General features: G+C 37.3%; 1 protein-coding gene and 1 pseudogene across 1 annotated transcript in view; one reads left to right on the plus strand and one right to left on the minus strand.

Moving 5' to 3' along the window:
- Positions 1-22,516, plus strand: part of SBF2 (SET binding factor 2) — a 481,484-nt gene that overhangs the window by 257,896 nt on the left and 201,072 nt on the right. Inside the window, exons 9-13 of the mRNA XM_057553258.1 lie at positions 8,634-8,747; positions 11,814-11,891; positions 13,020-13,133; positions 13,667-13,795; positions 16,885-16,983. Of these exons, the coding sequence (XP_057409241.1) occupies positions 8,634-8,747; positions 11,814-11,891; positions 13,020-13,133; positions 13,667-13,795; positions 16,885-16,983 (534 nt within the window). The remainder of the gene's footprint in view (positions 1-8,633; positions 8,748-11,813; positions 11,892-13,019; positions 13,134-13,666; positions 13,796-16,884; positions 16,984-22,516) is intronic.
- Positions 6,767-8,491, minus strand: LOC103004765 (solute carrier family 35 member E1-like; annotated as a pseudogene).

Raw genomic sequence — 22,516 nt, forward strand, 5'->3', positions numbered from 1 at the left:
GGAAATGGTTTCAGTTTTTCACCATTGAGAACGATGTTGGGTGTGGGTTTGTCATATATGGCCTTTATTATGTTGAGGTAAGTTCCCTCTGTGCCTACTTTCTGGTGGGTTTTTATCATAAATGGGTGTTGAATTTTGTCAAAAGCCTTTTCTGCATCTATTGAGATGATCATATGGTTTTTCTCCTTCAATTTGTTAATTTGGTTTATCACATTGATTGATTTGCATATATTGAAGAATCCTTGCATGCCTGCGATAAACCCCACTTGATCATGGTGTATGATCCTTTTAATGTGTTGTTGGATTCTGTTTGCTAGTATCTTGTTGAGGATTTTTGCATCTATGTTCATCAGTGATATTGGCCTGTAGTTTTCTTTCTTTGTGACATCTTTGTCTGGTTGTGGTATCAGGGTGACGGTGGCCGTATAGAATGAGTTTGGGAGTGTTCCTCCCTCTGCTATATTGTGGAAGAGTTTGAGAAGGATAGGTGTTAGCTATTCTCTAAATGTTTGATAGAATTCGCCTGTGAAGCCATGTGGTCCTGGGCTTTTGTTTGTTGGAAAATTTTTAATCACAGTCTCAATTTCAGTGCTTGTGATTGGTCTGTTTATATTTTCTATTTCTTCCTGGTTGAGCCTCGGAAGGTTGTGCATTTCTAAGAATTTGTCCATTTCTTCCAGGTTGTCCATTGTATTAGCATATAATTGCTTATAGTAATCTCTCATGATCCTCTGTATTTCTTCAGTGTCAGGTGTTACTTCTCCTTTTTCATTTCTAGTTCTGTTGATTTGAGTCTTCTTTTTTTCTTGATGAGTCTGTCTAGTGGTTTATCAATTTTGTTTATCTTCTCAAAGAACCAGCTTTTAGTTTTATTGATCTTTGCTCTTGTTTTCTTCGTTTCTTTTTCATTTATATCTGATCTGATCTGTATGATTTCTTTCCTTCTGCTAACTTTGGGTTTTGTTTGTTCTTCTTTCTCTAATTGCTTTAGGTTAGGTTGTTTTTTCTTTAAGGTTAGGTTGTTTATTTGAAATTTTTCTTGTTTCTTGAGGTAGGATTGTATTGCTATAAACTCCCCTCTTAGAACTGCTTTTGCTTCATCTCATAGGTTTTGGGTCGTCGTGTTTTCATTGTCATTTGTTTCTAGATATTTTTTGATTTCCTCTTTGATTTCTTCAGTGATCTCTTGGTTATTTAGCAGTGTATTGTTTAGCCTCCATGTGTTTGTATTTTTTACAGTTTTTTTCCTGTAATTGATATCTAGTCTCATAGCGTTGTTGTCAGAAATGATACTTGATACGATTTCAGTTTTCTTAAATTTACCAAGGCTTGATTTGTGACCCAAGATATGATCTATCCTGGAGAATGTTCCATGAGCACTTGAGAAGGAAGTGTATTCTGTTGTTTTTGGATGGAATGTCCTATAAATATCAGTTATGTCCATCTTGTTTAATGTATCATTTAAAGCTTGTGTTTCCTTATTTATTTTCATTTTGGGTGATCTGTCCACTGGTGAAAGTGGGGTGTTAAAGTCCCCTACTATGATTGTGTTACTGTCAATTTCCCCTTTTATAGCTGTTAACATTTGCCTTATGTATTGAGGTGCTCCTATGTTGGGTGCATAAATATTTACAGTTGTAATATCTTCTTCTTGGATTGATCCCTTGATCATTATGTAGTGTCCTTCTCTGCCTCTTGTAATAGTCTTTATTTTAAAGTCTCTTTTGTCTGATATGAGAATTGCTAGTCCAGCTTTCTTTTGATTTCCATTTGCATGGAATATCGTTTTCCATCCCCTCACTTTCAGTCTGTATGTGTCCCTAGGTCTGAAATGGGTCTCTTGTAGACAGCATATATATGGGTCTTGTTTTTGTATCCATTCAGCCAGTCTGTGTCTTTTGGTTGGAGCATTTAATCCATTTACATTTAAGGTAATTATCGATATGTATGTTCCTATGACCATTTTCTTAATTGTTTTGGGTTTGTTATTGTAGGTCTTTTCCTTCTCTTGTGTGTCCTGCCTAGAGAAGTTCCTTTAGCATTTGCTGCAAAGCTGGTTTGGTGGTGCTGAATTCTCTTAGCTTTTGCTTGTCTGTAAAGGTTTGAATTTCTTTGTCGAATCTGAATGAGATCCTTGCTGGGTAGAATAATCTTGGTTGTATTTTTTTCCCTTTCATCACTTTTAATATGTCCTGCCACTCCTTGTGGCCTGCAGAGTTTCTCCTGAAAGATCAGCTGTTAACCTTATGGGGATTCCCTTGTATATTATTTGTTGTTTTTCCCTTGCTGCTTTTAATATTTTTTCTTTGTATTTAACTTTTGATGGTTTGATTAATATGTTTTTTGGCGTGTTTCTCCTTGGATTTATCCTGTATGGGACTCTCTATGCTTCCTGCACTTGATTCTTTTGGGACCCCTGTAATTCGAACGTTGGTGTGTTTAATGTTGTCCCAGAGGTCTCTGAGGCTGTTCTCAATTCTTTTCATTCTTTTTTCTTTATTCTGCTCTGTGGTAGTCATTTCCACTATTTTATCTTCCAGGTCACTTATCCATTCTTCTGCCTCAGTTATTCTGCTATTGATTCCTTCTAGAGAATTTTTGATTTAATTTATTGTGTTGTTCATCATTGTTTGCTCTTTAGTTCCTCTAGGTCCTTGTTAAACGCTTCTTGTATTTTCTCCATTCTATTTCCAAGATTTTGGATTATCTTTACTATCATTACTCTGAATTCTTTTTCAGGTAGACTGCCTATTTCCTCTTCATTTGTTTGGTCTGGTGGGTTTTTACCTTGCTCCTTCATCTGCTGTGTGTTTCTCTGTCTTCTCACTTTGCTTAACTTACTGTGTTTGGGGTCTCCTTTTCACAGGCTGCATGTTCGTAGTTCCGTTGTTTTTGGTGTCTGCCCCCAGTGGCTAAGGTTCATTCAGTGGGTTGTGTAGGCTTCCTGGTGGAGGGGACTGGTGCCTGTGTTCTGGTGGATGAGGCTGGATCTTGTCTTTCTGGTGGGCAGGACCACGTCCGCTGGTGTGTTTTGGGGTGTCTGTGACCTTATTATGATTTTAGGCAGCCTCTCTGCTAATGGGTGGGGTTGTGTTCCTGTCTTGCTAGTTGTTTGGCATAGGGGGTCCAGCACTGTAGCTTACTGGTTGTTGAGTGGAGCTGGGTCTTAGCATTGAGATGGAGATCTCTGGGAGAGCTTTCACCGTTTATATTACGTGGAGCCGGGAGGTCTCTGGTGGACCAGTGTCCTGAACTCGGCTCTCCCTCCTCAGGGGCACTGGCCTGACACCCAGCCAGAGCACCAAGACCCCGTCAGCCACACGGCTCAGAAGGAAAGGGAGAAAAAAAGAAAGAAAGAAAGAAAAATAATAAAATGAAATAAAATAAAATAGTTCCTAAAATAAAAAATTAAAAAGTATTAAAAAATTAAAAAGTAATAAAAAGAAGAAAAAAAAAAGAACGAAAGAAAGAAGAGATCAACCAAACCAAAAAACAAATCCACCAATGATAGCAAGCGCTAAAAACTGTGCAAAATGAAAAAAGAAAAAACGGAGAGACAGAACCCTAGGCCAAATGGTAAAAGCAAAGCTCTACAGACAACATCTCACAAAGACTTATACACATACACACTCACAAAAAGAGAAAAAAGAAAAAAATATATATAACTTTTGGGAAGTCGGAGGTCTTCTGCCAGCGTTTAGTATTTGTTCTATAGGAGTTGTGGGGAGGAACGTGATCTCCACATCTTTCTCCTCCGCCATCTGGAAGGTCTCCAGTATTCATCTTTAAATTGCCGGTTATTGAGGTCAGAGGTTTATCATATTTTTTTGAGTCCTGTAACATTTCAACTAATTACTATTTTCTGATCTGTTGCATTACCAATAGAAAAGATTTGCTGGAAGAAAAGCATCATTCAAAAATCTAAATACATTAATTTTTCCTTATAGCAAGTACAGGAGACTTATAAAATGAATTCATTAATGTTTTAAAATTCCCCTCTTTTGGCATGTTAAGTTTATCTTTCTGTAATCTTCATCCTATATATGAGAAAGGAAGATAAAATTATCCATTAATTTATACTTTTGTTATGAGTGCTTTAATTTATTCATATTTCAAAATGAGGCCTGTGTTAATGCTGATTGGCTGATAACTAAAATACAAAAAGCATTTGCAAAAGAGTGAAGGGTTTTCGTGGAATACAAGTTCAGTATGAGCTCCACCATATTATTCTGTTCTCAATGCCATATGAATAAAATATCAGAGAGAGAAAGTAATGCTCTGTATTCAGCCAGTTCTGAAATAACAGGTTTATTTCTCTGTACTGCACTTTAAGAGGGACTGTAACAAAATAATGGGCTTCAGAGAAGGACATCTAGGATGTCAAGAGTTTGGAAACTATTCTGTGAGGCCCTAAGGAAATTTTCTCAGGTAATAACCTAATGTTATTTGATAGCTAAAGATAAATATTTAAGTAGCTGTCATAGAAAAAAGGGTTAGAGGCTGAAATAGAATCAGTGGGTATAGTGCATATGGAAACAAATTTCTCCTCAGTGTAAGAGTTTTCAGCTAAATAGAGCTGCCCAGTGATGAGAACGGGTTTCCTTATGTGAGGCGCGTACTCTCAGGTAGTGTAAGTAGAGTGCAAGGAACAGGTTGCATGACACTTTTCAGGGAGTTTAAGAAAAATGCTTCACTGAAAGGTTGGGCTATATGACATCTGTGATCCACAAATCCTGAAAAGTTGTAATTCTAATTTTGTTTTAGTTTTAAATGCCAGCAAAGAGGTAAGCTCTGTAGGTGCTTTTACATAATTACAATTGTAATCAAATCATAGGTGTTATGTAAACTGACAAAACACCATTCTACATTGCAGTTATAAACAGGACCCTTATTCATATATTAATCATTCTTTCTAACCTTATATATTGATATCTAGTTCCTATTTAACTTTGATATCACCATATAAAAATCTGTGTAAATCAGTAATCGTTAAGTAAAACCTCATTAGTACTAATTAGAAACACACTCATCTGGTTTGTAGGTAATTTTTTCCCACTGAATATAAACTGTCTCTGGAAGTTAGACAAACCAAGTGCTGACAAAAGTAAATTTCTTAATTTTTTATTGAATAAATTAGAATTAATTTTAATCCTATTATCAACATAATAACTTCAGCAATTTTGGCTAGTTTCTCTATTACATTTTTACATGTTATTTTATTTTATTTATTTTTTTGCCTTGCAAAAGTATCCCCATTTATTGTGGTTCAACTGCAGACTCTGCTGCCTCTGGTGAAGGCACGCAGCAAGTTCTTTTCATAAATAACACCTTTCAGGACGGCCCCTTCCTGTTTTACACAGAATTGTCTTAGAACTTGGGGCCAAAGTAATTAAAAAGCAAGCCAGTGACAAACAGGGACTCCTGAGGCCAGTGGTGCTAAACTCACAGGCCAGAAGGGGGGACCCTGTGACCTCTCCAGGAGCTGCCCATTCATAAGCTGGAAGATGTAACCTCTAAATACAAAATTCCAATTATCAAAAACAAATAGGAGTCAAGCTTTAGCTACAGTAGATACTTCCTCTTGGAACAGAGAACTGTCTCATGCACCAGAAGGTAAAGGGTGACCCAAAATCCCATCTGCTGGTCAAGCCAAGTGCCTGTTCAAGAGGCTGGGGACAGGGCTGAAGGAAGAAGGCAGCCATCAGCGAAGACGCCACCAGCCAGGCAAGTGGTCCCCTACGAGGGCACAGTCTCTCATGATGCCAGGTGTCCCAACCTGGACCTCAGCACATGGGTTACCCACTGGGGTCACATAATCTTCCTAATGATGTGATTCTGCCAAAACCCACATTTTTTTCTTGACCAAAGACTCTGATCTGGCAAACTAAATCCTAGCTTGGTGCTTGCCCCTTCACAGGGACATGATTCAGATTCTCATGTAAACACCACAAGAACAGCTAATGGAATCAGAGCGCTGAGCTCTCATTTATGACACAAACTATTGAGATGACATTCTTGATTCATCTCACGTTCAGAGATTGTGGTCACTAAAAAAGCGCTTCAGAACACTTCATTCCTTCCTACTAAATGCAGAAATGTGCTGAGATAGGCATCACCAGCAACTTTTCTTGTTTTTAAACGCTTAAAAACAAAAGGGTTTTCCAACCATAAGCCAGTCCTCATGCATCCTGCATCCCCTAAGGGGGACTGAGGCATAACACAGACAACTACAAAATATGCCCTAGAAAAATGCAAGATCCTCATAAAATCAACATCTCCCCACCAAACATCCTACTAAGTCAGCACAGAAGCGGTGAAGGCTCATCAGAAAACACAAAATGAGTATTAGAGAAATAGAGCTTGAAACACTGAACATGATTTCCTCATGATCCTTCTCGCAGCCCTGCGTCCTCTCCTCCTTGCTGCTCCAAAAGGAGGGATGCCCCACTCCGGCAAGGGAAGAAGGAGCCCAGGAGACAGTGGCCATCCTTCCCTCTGGATCCGGGCACATGCCAACTCTGACTTACGGGTCAGAGAATTAGGTTCTAAGAATTCAATGCTAATTGCAGTAGTTTTGCACTGGGGAACGTTTGCCAGAATTGCACACAGCCATGGGGCTGACCAGAAAGCTGAGTCCATCTTTGTGGCTGGAGATGTTTTCAATAACCCTCGCACTCCTCTGCTCTGCTCCTGCACCAGTCCTGTGCCTACCTGAGCAGTGGAATTAAAGCAGTGGAACCAATCCCCCCCTCAGCTGGGTTATACTTCACTGGTTGTCAGAAGTTTCTGGTACTGCTGGGGGGTGGAGAGGAGGACTGGCAGAACATCCTGCCCTGCTCGCTAGACTCTGCATGTCATAATGGTACAACGTGTATGAGTTAGGGTAGCTCTGCCGGCTGTACTGGAAGTGATCTGTCAAGATGTTGTTGCGGCCGTACTGATAGTCCCCGTGCTGGGGGAAGAGGATGCTGTTGTGGGGCTTCTCCAGGGGGCTCTGATGATGCTCCTTACTGCTCAGGTCCCCCGTCGTGACAGGGAGGGCTTCCGGGCTTGCTGATTCGTATCTTACTTGGTCTTATTGCACAGAAAGACCCCCAGGATGGCCGTCATCGTGCCCAGGACGTTGGTGCTGGTGACCGGGTTTCGCAGCATGATCAGGGGCACCGTGATGACTATGATTCTCTTGGTGGCATTGGCAACCGAGTAGCTCAGAGGGCTGATGAAGTTGAGGATGCTGAAGGCAATGACGTTCTGGGCAAAGTTACAGAAGTTGCTGACAGCCAGGAGCAGAAGCATCCAAGGCCACTGGGACACATAGGTCAGGTCGCTGCTGACCAGGAAAGCTCAGAGGTCCACCAGGACCCACATGGGGATCATATAAAAGACAGCATGACAGCTCAAGATGTTCAGCAGCTGGAGATGGTGGATCCTTGACTCTCGTAATACCTTTCTGGAGAAAATATTCTGAAGCGAGAAGCACAGTGTGGCAGAAAGGGCACTGACAAGCCCCCACATGTCGAAGGACAACTTGGTGACGGTGGCCAGCAGGACGCCACTGATGATGGGGATGAGTGACAGGTACACGTTGGTGCTCTGTTTCTCCATGATGATCCAGGACAGGAGGACCACCCAGATGGGCATGGTGGCCTTGACGGTGTGCACGTAGGACACGGGCACCTTCCAGACGCTGACGTGCGCAGACACTGACACGAAGTACTTGCCGAAGGCAAGCAGCAGCACATAACGCGGTTAGAAGCGCGGCGGCCACAGCCGGCTGGGCTGCTGATGCGGACGGGGCCCAGAGCACAAGAAAAGCGGCGCCAGGGGCACGCACCAGGCACGGAGCAGAGGCGGGAGACCTGGCACAGCGCCAGGATGTGGCACAGCGACAGGGTTACGGGGAATGGGAAGGCAGTCTGGGTCACCTTGTTGACCACACTGCCGCCCGCGCGCGTAACGCAGCAGGCCGAGCGCCGCCACCCGCGCGCCCTCGCGCACCCAGCCCCCCACCCCGCCCCGCAGCTCCCAGGCCCCCTGCGCCCCCTACCTGTTATTTTAAAACAGACTTTGTAAAATGCTAAAAATCAGCTTCTTTCTTAACTACCTAAATAGTACCATTTTGATGTATACTAATTGCTTTGCTTGTTAACTCTTATAATGATTACTGTGTTATTTAGGATATGGCTTAACTACTGTAATAAAGCATGCAAAATACAATGGCTAAAACAAAATGGAATTTTATTTAGCGCTCATGCAGCAGTTTGTAGATAGAAATGTTCCATTATGTCAGACCAGTTTGCTCCATGAACTCATTCAAGATCCAAACTTCTTTGCTTCCTGTTCCTCCACTAGAATCCACTCAGGCATTGTCATCCTCTGAATGTTCAGGGTTGGGTTACTGCCAGTCCATAGTTTCAGCTATGGGAAGGGGAAAGAGACCATAGGAGGGCCTTACATCCCCTCTGTTTTGAGTGCCTGGGAGTGTGCACATCACTTTTCATGTTCCATTGGCAGAAACTTAGTCACACACCATACCTAATTTCAGAGGAAGCTGGGAAATATACAGTAGCTGGGAAGCCAATCTAGAAATACATTTTATTAATTACAGATTAATTTTTTTTTGTCTTCTTCAGTTAGATGTAATCATAGCCGATTTGGATGGAGGCACTATTAAAATTCCTGAATGTATTCACCTCTCTTCCCTTCCGGAACCACTTCTACATCAGACTCAAGCAGCTCTTTCTTTGGTATGATATATTTTTTATAGTAATTTTCTCTTGATTTAAATCTAAACTAAGATAATTGGATATCATTTATTGACAGTGTAATTACTTAAAAAAGAGATATCTTCTTAAAACATGAATATATTCTCATATAGTAGAGTAAGATTATTTATTAGATATTATCTAAAGAATATACTTTGAATCCTAACTGAATATTTGTTCTACATTCATTTTTTCACTCAGCATACTTATTTAGTAGTTACTATATACTGAATACTGTGCTAGGTATTGGAAACTCACCTGTGAAAACAAGACCAGACTATGCCTCGAAATCCCTGAATCTCCTAACATCCCTCATTAGAAGCTAGCACCTGTTCCTTTTCCTTCACCTTCCTTATTGACATCTCATTTCTCTTTGGTGGGTGTGCTTCTTGCAAAACAGTGTAATAACAACTGGTCAGTGTTTCCAAGTTACTACAAAAAAGATGTAACCTAGTGATAGATTAAATGTCCAGCATTCTGTGCAGTGAAGTTTAAGAAATATTGTGACTTGGGTGTTTCTCATTGAAACAAATTTAATTTTTTTGTCAACCTTTGTTTATTTTTAAAAGTACAGTATTTTATTTTACTCACAACATTTTAGGTGCCCATTTATCCATCATCAGAAATTTGAAACTTAGAAATTTTGCATTCCCTTTCAAGCCATTACTAGAACTAAGACCTTCATATTCTTCTTGAATAGTACTCCAGTCTGAGCTGTTTAAAATCTTTTTTTTTTTCCCCCCCCTTAAACAGGAACTTAGGAACTCAGAAGTCTAGGATTACCAGGAGGGATTTATTCTCATAAATTTCCAAATTTGTGTTAGTCCTTATGTTGTTATAGTGGTACCTATGGGATGGGAACATTTAGAGAAGACTGACTTTTCCTAATATAATCTGTAATCTGGGATACAAGGTGTGATAGAGTAAAAAGCAACTAGTTTAGGACTTAGGAGAACTAAATTCCAGTCTACATCCTGCCACTCGATATTTTGAGCAAATCACATTACATCTCTAGGCCTCTGTTTCCTAGTCTTTATCAATAGGATGAATGTTTTATACAAAGGATGACAAATGACTGTTTCCCAGAGTGAAGTATTGAGATGATTTGGGGTGGTATGTGGCAACTTTTTTTATTTTAATAATTATGTATTATAATGTTTATTAAAAATAGCATACAAAACCTGTGACTTCACAGATGGTATCATCTAAGAAAATACTAGATTTAAAGAGATAAGGTAATTTAAAGACATTTTAAAGAAAAATATTAGCTAAATAATTGCATCGGTCGTATATGGATATAGCAAAAGCTGAGAAGGTAGTATTTGAGTGATTGAAAAAAGTTTTATGTTTCTAGAAATAGTAAATAAGTTTTAAAATCTTATGTATGATTACTTAATGATATTTTTAATTATTCAGGAATTAGGTACCAAAATTAACAAAGATTAAGATTTTAGTTCTTAAATCAGTGGCTCTTGGTAGAGGTTCTGCTGCACACTGGTAAACCTTAACCTACAACACCTGTGCCACCGAGTTTAATCAATGAATAAAATCCATTTCTGATAAAACTGAGTATGCCTATTTATGTAGTTTTCAAGCACTGTGGTGGATTATGTACTACAGTGTACATGAGAGCATAGTATACTGGCAAAATAGGACCAAAAAGAAATCACATTTAATGGACTGTGTGGGAGATTTGACACACAAGTATATGAGCTTCATTTGGTCAGTAAATAATTGTAATCAAATGGTTACACAGTGCTCCAACTGTATAATAATCATGGATAATTTTATAGACATGAAGATGTTATACTGTAGTAATGATTTGGTGATTGGATTGTAAATATTATCGATATTTTGGTGTCATGTATAAGTATTGTTTTGAGTCTTTTGGTCTATTGTAAGTATGTTACGAAATGCTGAGTATTTGAAAATGATTCTGCAAAGACAAAAATTTGCTGCATAATGATACAAAGTTATTTTTTTCTTTTAAGTCCTGCATGGACCTTTCTTTCACACCTGCTCCCCAACCTGCTTTCCTTCAAAGCCTAACACAAATGTTAGTTACCTTCTTTTTTAACTTTCCCTAGGTTGAATTAATTATACTTTATATTCATATATTACTGTTTTATATATTTATAATACTTGTCACATTGTGGTATACTGTTACCCCTCTGGACTGTGAGGTTCATAAATTTATTTCCTTTCTCCTCAGTATTTTAATTAATTAACTAATTAATTTTTAATTACACTGAGAAACATCAAAACAAATGCTTAAGATTTTCAACTGTATAGACAAATAATTCTGCCCTAGACCATTCTGTTCCCAGAAGTGACTACTGTTTCACAGCTTAGTGTGTATTTCAGAACTTTACATTTTCATTTATATATATATCAATGCATGTACATATATAGATGTAGGATTTATTTTTTATATATTCAGATAAATGAAATCACACTATGTGTGTTTTTCTAGAACGTGGTTTTTTTTAAATAATTAATTTATTATTTATTTATTTATTTTTGGCTGCGTTGGGTCTTCGTTGCTGCGTGCTGGCTTTCTCTAGTTGCAGCAAGCCGGGACTACTCTTTGTTGCGGTGCACGGGCTTCTCATTGCAGTGGCTTCTCTTGTTGTGGAGCACGGGCTCTAGGCACGCAGCCTTCAGTAGTTGTGGCGTGCAGGCTCAGTAGTTGTGGCTTGCAGGCTCTAGAGTGCACGCTCAGTAGTTGTGGCACATGGGCTTAGTTGCTCTGCAGCATGTGGTATCTTCCCAGACCAGGGCTCAAACCTGTGTCCCCTGCATTGACATGCGGATTCTTAACCATTGGACCACCAGGGAAGTCCCTAGAACATGTTTTTTAATTAAATATTTTTTCTTGCTTTTCACATAGTACATACAGAGCTGCCTCAGCTAACTCATTGTATTTCATGGAGGGAATATATTGTAATTCATATACTGATACTTTTTCATCTTAATGCCCCAGGTAGATCAAATAATAGATTTTATTGATATTATGATCTTTTACGTAACAAAGCTTCTTTGCTTTAGATTCTACACCCAGATTTGGAAGTAGCAGATCATGCTTTTCCCCCTCCACGAACAGCTTTATCCCACTCAAAAATGCTGGTAAGAAGTTTAATATTTAAATTTGATGTTTTTAAAAAGAGTTACTTTTCTTTGTATGTTTTTCAAAGAAGCTGAGTCTAGCGAGAGTTAGATGGACAGCCTAGTAAAGGTGTGCCAAATTAGAAATTAGGAGAATTGTCACTGACTGACCTTGTGACCTGCTCAAGGAGAAGCCTCAGGCAGTACACTGACGGGGAGGGGAGTAAGCTAAGACTGTTGCTCTGAGGAGGCATGAGTAAGTATGGGACGAAAAATCAGAACCTAGATTAGAGCCTGAAAAACTGTGCCAAGCATCAAATCAAAAGGGTCAGGCAAGGATAAAAAAGGGAAGCTTACAAAAAATGGAAACAGAGATTGTTGGTTACAGGAGAGAATTAAGTTTAAAGAGTGAGTGGATGAATGTAGCTCCAAATGGAAGCCATACAAGAGTGAACATATAACAGAGACCCCTTTTTTTATTTTGATCAATGCATTTCTTAGAGATGAGCTTTGTGGTCAGTAAGGAACATTATAGAGCTGCACACCTTTGACAAATTATGTAGCATTTTTAACTGTTTCTTCGTCAATTAAATAAGAGGTTGACTAAATAAATCTGTAAATTTCCTTAGAGTTCTAAAACTATGATTTTTTAAAAATCTGAATTATCAAAACAGATTTTTGTCATACCTTATTAATATAAGAATAGATTTTTATAAATTGGATAAACTTTGGAACAATTTCATAAGCCTTTAAAATACAGTCTTGAGTGTTTTCTTTTGTATTTGTGACTGTAATTCATTTGATGGTTATAAAAATCAAATGACTTGGGAAATATGCCCTTCTCTAACATGGTGAAAGGGGAGACCCGGTGATTTCTGTTTTTTTCTGAGAGGAAAATTGGATGTACTAGAGGCAAGTTTTGTTTGGTTCAGCTTTTAAAAGAACTATTTAACGGCCTCTACTCTCCAACAATGGGACAGACTAGGTGCCCATCACTTAATGCTGCCACAAATGAGACTTCTGTGTAGGAAGCACAGAGAGATTTATTAAATAATCTCTCAGGTTCTTTCCAACTTTTTGACTTTGTGATTTTTCATTCGTTTTTTTAAGCAATTTAATTATCTAACATATTTCCTCTTATATTTTCAGGATAAAGAAGTGCGTGCAGTTTTTCTTAGATTATTTGCACAGCTTTTCCAAGGGTATAGATCATGCTTACAACTCATAAGAATTCATGCAGAACCAGTAATACATTTTCACAAGGTAAGATATAATACCATATTGTATGTATCCAAAATGTAGACTCTAATTTAATAAAACAACTTGGTTGTCTTTTTCTAGCCATGTATTTTGACCTTAATTTATCAAATGTGATTATTTAAAGTCTCTGCTTTTTGTGTTTAGGTGATAATTTTTTTCTTTTTTTATTTATTTTTATTGGAACATAGTTGATTTACAGTGTTGTGTTAGTGTCAAGTGTACGATAATCTTTAATAGTACTGTGGAGCTGACATATTTTCCTTTATAGTATGGTAACTTTAAATTGATTTTTCTTTTAAAATTGAGGTTATTTCTGATTTCCCCTCCTGCTTTAGAGACAGATTCATTTTTATTCTTTTCAATACATGTAGTATTTCAGGTATCAAAACCCTTTTAGAGAGGAATGTATTTTTTAACAACACATTTATGCATGAAGACATTTATTCAGGCTTTGATCTTTCTATTATATTTCTGTTTTGATCATTCATCCATTACTAAGTGATAACTTATTCATTTCACGTTTTCTTTCTTTACAGACAGCTTTCTTGGGACAGCGTGGTTTGGTTGAGAATGATTTCCTCACAAAAGTTCTCAATGGAATGGCATTTGCAGGTTTTGTTTCAGAAAGAGGTCCTCCCTATAGATCCTGTGATCTTTTTGATGAGGTATAGTTCTTATCAAATGAATGCATTGTTTACACACAAAATTAGACTAGTAGATAAAAGTAGAGAAGTAGTGTTTTAAACATTTGATCAAAATCAAAAATATTTATTATTATGCATATCAGATCTTGATGTTTATAATGTGGATTAGAAAAATTAGGGAAAAAATATAATAATTGGATGTCTCAGAAATACATAAAAATCTTGAACAACTGAATTTTTTTTGTTGTTTTTTTTGGCCCTGCTGTGCACCTTGCGGGATCTTAGTTCTCTAACCAGGGATGGAACCTGTATCCCCGGCAGTGGAAGTGTGGAGTCCTAACCACTGGACCACCAGGGAATTCCCTTGAACAACTGAATTTTAAATACTTGATTAAAATCTTTTTGAAAAATTGACAGTGATTGTATAGGTAGAACTTATCAGTTTTATAGAGAGAAAGATCTAAGTTCAATGTATAAATATTGTATTTCAGACTGCAGTTACATTTAATCTATCAGTGTCCTAGAGCCATAGTTTAGCTAAGCTATTCTTTTTTTTTTTTTTTTAACTGTTTTCTTTATTTTAATCAAAGCTTGGAAGATAAAGTATGGAAGACACAATTTCAGTTCCTCGGTAGAAGATAGAACCACAAATAAGGGTGTTTTCTTAAGTACTAATCCTTGGAAAATATAGCAGATTTCAAGTAAGAATTAGCACCTTCTTTGCATTTAGCTAAGCCATTCTTACTAATCAATAATCAGCATTTGTCTAACTCCCTTAGGAGATACTAAGTATATTTAAGACAGATTTAGTCTCTATCTTCAAGGAATTGACCATATAAAGGAAATGTTAGGGCAGATGCAACTCAAAATAAGGATCCTATTTTTTGCTAGTTGTGATTTTTCTTATTGTAATGCATCTATCCATTTATCATTTAACTATGTTCATAGCAGCCCATTCTGGTGGATAGAACAATGACTCTTACTCCCATTTCAGTTTCTGGAAGAACATTATATTGGAACCAGTAAATGTAAAAGTTCTTAGAAGTCTATAAAAGAAAAGCACTCCTGGCACCCAAGGTAGTGAAGAATAGTAATAGTGATCATATTATGCTGCTGGTGGTTTTATTTTATATAGAGAAGTTAGGAATCAAGGTTTTAAAGATGCTTGGTTCAGAGAAGGGTCTTTTATTCTCTGCAAAGATAGTTAAGTAAGGTAAGAATGAAAGAAAAGGCACATGTTTTAGTTCTGAGTATGGAGGTCTGCACCAAATGCTTTACTTAATAATAACACAAAGCATGTGAAGATCTAGGAGAGATTGCCCTGAGGTGGACGATTTTTTCTGATCACTGTTGATCTCTGATTCTCTAATATGATTGATCATTGATTATCTAATACTAACATATACCAGCCTTTAGATCTTGAACTAAGTAATTGATACATAATGTTTTATGTGGATGAATTAGGTGCTCCCCAGGGTCCTTTCTAGCACCTATGCTTTATTAGTGTCTGAAGCATTCTAAATAGTAACATTGGTTTATGTACCCTTTGCTTTCTATCCAAATTCCTTTAGTAGCTCTCTCTGGCATCTTCATCACAACTAATAACCCAGATTGATTACTTCCAGAAAACTTGCTTGCTGGCTTGCCACAGCCTCTGACTGTATTTTTAAGTGCTTCCCTTGTCTGAAGTGCTCTCTTTCTCCTTTTCAGTCCATTTTCCATACTCTGCTCATATCTCACCACCTCCTCCAAACTTTCCCAGAGTAGAGGACTCTGAGAGCCACTAGTCTGCATTAGGCTTTAATTTATGTCTCTAACTTTATATGGCAACTTGTCTTTTATTATGTTCATTTATATACATAAGGGATAGATAGATAGATAGATAGATAGATAGATAGATAGATAGATGGATAGATTGATTCTTCAGTTTGGAAACAATGATAAGGCAAAGACTCTGTGTGAGATTCCTATTGAGTCTCCCCTTAGTGTTCATCCAGTTCTGTGTTCTGTCTACAGTGATGATTTTTGATGTCTTATTGATGTTGTTACTTGAAAACCAGTTATTTGTATGTTTACTTCAGTCAAGGGCTTAAAAGAAATGGGATACCAGACCTAAGTAATTTCTTCTTCTGCGCTCTTTGGCTGTTTAACTGGTTTGCAGGGGAATGTGCTTTTAGGAAAATTGCACTTGCTCCTGGGAAAGGGATCCTTGTTTTCATTTAGCCAAGGGCAGCCTACCACACACAAGGCTTATGGAGCTTGGAGTGACAGCTTGCACTGTGTGTTGTCTTATCCCCACACTCCCATCAAATAGACCTGCTAGAAGGAAAGAAACGTTTGACTTTCTTTGGCAATCCTTCTAAATCCTGGCCTAGAAGAGGCGGAGTCATAGTTTTATATGTCTGTCTGCTCCAGTGAATCGATTAGTTCCTTGCATGAAAATTCCTACATTATACCCTTAAAAAAAAATCCATCTGTTTACCTCCTCCCTATACCTCATTTTTTCCTGTCAGTACTCTTTGCTCTACTCCAGGTGTACACACTAGCACAGTTCTCCCAGTAAGTTAGTTGGTTAGGAAATGGATCAGAGTTTATATAATTTGAGAACTAGAAGGAACCTAAAGGTCATCTTGTTCTTCCATCTTATTTTAGAGGTGAGGAAACTGAAGCTCAGGAGTTTTAGTGACTTGTTTCAAATCATGCTGTTAGCATGCTAGGACTAGAGTGACCCAACTTGAACATTTGGTTCATATTTTGTGAGTTAGGGAAATGTTTGAAGACTTTCTGACCATCTGAAATTCTATGAGAGAATTCTCTTTGAGTGAGGCCTGGAGAATGAGAGAAGAATCTGAGTTCCAGAAATGACTTTTTCCAAGAAGAAACAGGACCCTAAATCATCAGAGAGAGACCACCAAAACATGCAAGGGCTTGATTGACTCTGTAACTGTAGAATAGAGGCAAAACCCAGTAAAAATCTAAAATACTTTGTTTTAATAATAGTATACATTTTGGATGCTTTTTGGTTTGCAAATTGTGTGAAATTTTCACACGGTTTTCTATATTCAGCATATTTGGGAGTTGATGTTTTACCATTTGATTCTTTTTCCAAGTTGGTAGCTTTTGAAGTAGAGCGAATTAAAGTTGAAGAAAATAACCCACTGAAGATGATAAAGCATGTCAGAGAACTTGCTGAGCAACTATTCAAAAATGTAAGTAAGTATATTTATTTAGACAGTCACTAATTTTAAAAGTATTAATAAAGTATTTTGTTTGAAAAATTAAAAAGCTTTGTATTCCTAGTGATTATCTCTTTTGTTCTGATTAAAAACCTTTGGGACTATGAGTTACAAGATATTACAGTTGGTACTGTGCATCAAAATAGACCTCAATTTTCAAAGTGATTTTCCTGTCAATTGCTGTATTATGAAAACATATTAGTCACAATTTTCCAGTTTGTCATTTGCCTTCATTGTGATTTTCATTTAGGTCTCTGTCTTCTTAAGAGCATATTGAACATTTTTGAGATGTAAAGATTAGACTCATTGGAAACCAGAACTGCGTCAGACAGAACTGACCAATTTACTCTGCTTTAGCTTGGTACAGTGATTATCCACTGTATCAGGAAAAACTTTGAGTTGTATTGTTTTGAACATATAGGGAGTGAAAAGCTGAAAGAAAGAAAGAAAACTGTCAGGTGACTACAGAAACTCAAGGGTGAAAATATGCCCTGAGAGAAGAAATACAATAAGTTAAAAAGACTGGAATGTGGTAAAGTGTGCATTTGGATACCAGGAAAGAAGAAAACCTAAGATGCATGCAGAAAAGTGGATTGTGGCTAATGATTTCTCCTGCGTGTGAAGCTTTTCAGAGTTGAATCTTTTTACTAAGTAAAGGGAAGTAAGTGGGAAGTATGGTTTTCCAGGGGAAAGTTGAGGGAAGATGCATTTTAAAGGAAATACAGTTAAGAAAGATTTGGGGTCAGTATCCTGGTATTGTATAACTTCATTATTTGAATAGGTGGACCTTTTTGGATGTTGGATCATTAGTCAGTGCTTTGTCACATCCATTCAAAATCTGAGAACCAATTGGATAAAAACCTGAATGCTAAACTGTGTTTCTTTGTTTCGTATTATTCAGTTATTTATGAATTTTATTCCTGAAGTTATTTTAAAATATATCCCTTGGACTGATATCCTAAATTCCACATTTATAACTGTGTCCAATATAATAAATCTGTTTCTTGATTAGTATGCTGAAACTTAAAAAGAATTCTGTCAGAAGGAAAACTTGTGTTCTGTGCTGGTCTTTGCCATTTATTGTCAATATGATGGCTGTATAGAACTAATGTGTAGCGTGATCACATGAGAAAATTCTGTTGACGTATTGTAATAATAATAAATATTGAGTGTTTAGCACAACGTGCCAGGCATGGAATTAAGCACTTTACATACATCATCTCTAATCCTTATAACAATGTAAAATAGGTGTCATTATCCCCATTTTACTGGGAATAATTGGCTCAGGATCATATGGTTATTAAGTGATTGAATCCAGATTTTAAATTCAGGAATTTTCCTCTATCCAGTTCCTAAGACTATCTTCTTTCACTCCATTAGGCTGGCTCATCTCCAATTGGAAAAATAGTGGTACTTCCAAAGGCTGACTTTATACTTTTTTCTTTATAAAGCTCTTTAATGTATTTTCTCATTTGACTTGAAAATGGCCCTGTGAGGTAGATAGGGCAGGTGTTGATATGTGAGGAAATTGAAGATTAGAAAGGTTTTTTCCTTGCCTACTAGGAGTGATTTATTTATGGATTTCAAAGAATAGCAAAACATCAAATGGGAATCAGTGTTTGAGACTCTGGGACTGATCCCTTTAATAACTGAATATCTATTTATTGCGTTTTTACAAGACTATTCCAGAACTGCAAAATTTTATAGCCAGTAAGTGACCAGAGCTGGGGTTGTGACCCAGGTTTGTTTCTATCACAGGACAGAATATGCAGTGTATGTAAGGGAGTGTGCCAAGCCATTTTGATGCAAAAACAAAGTAACTGAAATATAATGATAGCTTAAATTTAATCTGTAACTTAAATTTAACGATATGTAGCTTACACTAAGCCAAAACAAAACTGAAAACTGAAATAAAATAAATATCTAGTAATTATACATTCTTAAGGGTGATTGTAAAACACTAACAGCCCCCATCCTATAGAATAGCACTTTTAAAATGATCATCGTGAGGGATGTATTACTAGGTAAGATGGAAATTGCCCTTCAAATGTACTTTGCATTTCTTGAGCCCTTGCTGGACTTTTTCCCCTCCACAGTCTAATTCTGTTCCATTTAATTTAATCAAATCTGTTCATTCAGTATGTATATTAGGTACCTACTAGTTCCAGGCATTTTCTAGGTACATGATTCCACTAATATCCTTGAGAAGGGGATATACATACATGATGAATGAGTATTTGGGAATATTCCAATGGATTATCATCAGACTTTATGAGATTCCTTCCAGTTCTGTGATTCTAAATCCATGATGGTCCTAAAGTAAATACAAAGTTTTTTCTGAAGTAAATACAAAGTTAAAAACAGACATGATGGTAAAGTTACTTTCTTGGGTTGTGCAGGAAGTTGAGTGCAGGGAGGAAGGATGGTCTCAATGCAAGGAAAATAATCCAGATGGTTCTATTTTTAACTAGTCGTTTTTTTTTTTATCACATTTCTAAAATTCCCTTTTGGTAAGCAAAAACCAACCATATAATTTGACTGTTTCCTTATTATTGGGTTAGAATTGAAACCTGGTGATTCCATTCAGATGTTTGTAAATACTTTATTGCACTGAAATCTGGTATGTGTATCTAGCCTCTCTCTTTCACTTCCCTTTGAAGTACCTCAAAAACAAACGTTAACTGTCCAGTTTCTTATCATCATTCCCTTATAGTGCTTTTCAGTGAGTAGGGATGAATTGTAGGAATGTGAGTAGATGTGAGTAGGATGAATTGCAACTGGGCTTAGCTGCTCTTTTAACTTTCTAAAGCTTCCTAAATAATTAAGAAAAGTGTTTGGTGAGTTTGGTGGAGAAGGGAAAGGGAAGGTGGAATGAAGACGAAGGAGAGGAATAAATCCATTAGAGACAAATGTGTAAGTGTTGGCAAAGTTATACCATGAAGATTTTTATTGGCCATACATTGGTACAGCTTTTCTTTCCATGCCGGGTTGATAATACTGTGTCTGCCTACTTTGGCTATCAGAATTCTTGATGTCTGCATGACAGCACATTTAGCTACTCACCTGCTCTTTCTCTACGATTCTTGGTATACATTTATAAAAGACAACTATCTGAATGCAAAATGAGAATATTAAGATAGGTCAGATCAAGAGCTTTATAAACATCTGTTCCAAGGCAGCAAGAAATCAATTGGACATGTGTTTTACTGTTTTACATAGTGCAGTTTTTCTAAGTTGTTTTTCATCTGCAGTAGTACATAAACATTTGCTAGACTGTGTAATTTGTTTTCTTAAAAATTAAAGGAAAAAAAATTAAAGGAAAAATGAGAGGACTTGGACTTTCTTATAAAATAATATGAGATTTCTATTTGTGCCTAATAAGTATTTCATTGCCCAGTGTTGAAACAAATAAGTCTGAAAACTAATGAGAGAACAAAGCCCAAATGCAGGAGTAGCCATTCTAAATCACATAAGATCTGTTCCCTTTACATTTCTGCAGAAAGTTAATTTCACTCCCAGGCACATTCAGTCTACACTGATGATATTTGTACTCTTTGCCAACTGTGAATAAAGGGGTTTGTTGCTGTTGTTATAGGAAGGAAGTAAAATATTGCAGTCATCTTTCATCTTAAAAAGTCAAAACATAAACAACTTACTTAGATTGTTAGGATGAAATGAGGCCCCCACCCCAAACCGTAAAAATCAGATTCCTTCCTCCACCCTGTCTGGTTTGCTTGTCCATTTTCAGTCGGGTTTACCGTGGTGTAATCTACAGGTAGTAAGATTTACCCTTCTTAACGTGCGGTTTGATGGGTTTTGGCAAATGAATGAGTTTTGCAGCCACCGCCACCACACTAAGGGCGTAGAGCATTTCTGTCGCCCCAAGTTTCTTCTTAATGCTCCCTTAGAGTCACATCGCACTGCCACTTCAGACTCTTGGCAACTGATCTGTTTTCTGTCTCTGTAGTTTTTGCTTTTTCCATAATGTCCTGAAATAGTTTTTCGAGTCTGGTTTCTTTCTCTTAGCATAATGCATTTCAGACTCACCCATGCCACTGCATGTATGCCATTCCTGTTTATTGTTGAGCAGTACTCCATTGTATGGTTATACCAGAGTTTTATTTATCTGTTGAGCAAATGAAGGACAGTATTGGCAATTATGAGTAAAACCACCCTAAACATTTGCACAGGTTTTTGTGTGAACATGAATATTTATTTCTCCTGAGTTAATATTTAGGAGTAGGATACTGGAAAAATGGTAACAAAATGTTAACTCTGTAAGAAACTGCCAGACTGTTTTCTTAAGTCTATACCATTTTTACATTCCCGCCAGCAATATATGAGTGTTCTGTTTGCTTTGTGTCTTCACCAACACTTGGTATCCTCAGTTGTTTTTTTGTTTTGCTTTGTTTTTAGCCATTTTAATAGGTGTGTGGTTTTATCCTTTTATGGCTTTAATTTGCATGCCAGCGGGTGAGTGAGAGTATTAGTTCTCCTAGCTAGTCACTTTGTGCTTTCTTGGTACTTGTAAAAAGAAGACTTGTCTTAGACCATGAAGCCTCCATCTGGAGTCATGAATTAGAGCAGTTGTTCTAACAGGGGCAAACTCTGTCCCCCCAGAAATTTGTCAGCATCTGGAGACATTTTTTGGCTGTCTCAACTAGAAAGGGTATACTAGTAGCATCTAGTAAGTAGAGGCCAGGGATGCTTCTAAACATCTTACAGTATACAAGACACCGACTTTTCCCTGCCCCCCACCACCAAACAAAGAATTATCTAGCCCAGAATGTCAATAGTGTCAAGGTTAAGAAACCCTGAATTAGGGCAACCAGCACATTACATATTGAAGTCATACACTAAATTTCTTTGTATTAAGGATGAGACATTAATTCTATTAGGTGATCATTGAAAGGCCTGTGAGGATGGAAAATTGAGAGTGTTTCATTCCATCAAATGTTGTGTTCACAGCCAGGCAACTCTAAAAAGTCCAGTTACATTTTTTCAGTGTTTAACGATTTAGTCCAATTGATAGTATTGGTTTTGGCTGTATTTAAAAGGATTTTTAAGAATTTGTGTAACACAGGTCTAGGTATGATTGGTGCACATTAAATAATTATTAAATACCTAAATTAATATGGGAAACTTGGTAAACCCTTGACAAGGTCACATTGATTTTGTCATTCATTGCTGAGACCAATGTGTTGGAAGAAATTTTTTTCCCCAGTGTGCCTACTTTAAATTTCCAGTAGGGTTTGGGGCTTTTTGTTTTGTTTTGTCTTGCTTTGCTTTGCTTTTATTTGAAGTGCTTTCTCAGCCTTGTTTTTTGTAAGCCCTAGGCATATTCTCATTTAGCTTGCCAAAAAAAAGAGAGAGAGAGAGAGAGAGAGAAAAGAAAAATCCATGTTTCCAGACCAGATGGTGTGTGTGTCATTTTTTCAAGTCTGAGAAAATCATTATACCTCCCATTTCTATAGTATACTCTAAAAGCAGGATTACAGAGCCCACT

The sequence above is a fragment of the Balaenoptera acutorostrata genome, chromosome 9 (assembly GCF_949987535.1).
Source record: "Balaenoptera acutorostrata chromosome 9, mBalAcu1.1, whole genome shotgun sequence".
Classification (NCBI taxonomy): domain Eukaryota; kingdom Metazoa; phylum Chordata; class Mammalia; order Artiodactyla; family Balaenopteridae; genus Balaenoptera; species Balaenoptera acutorostrata.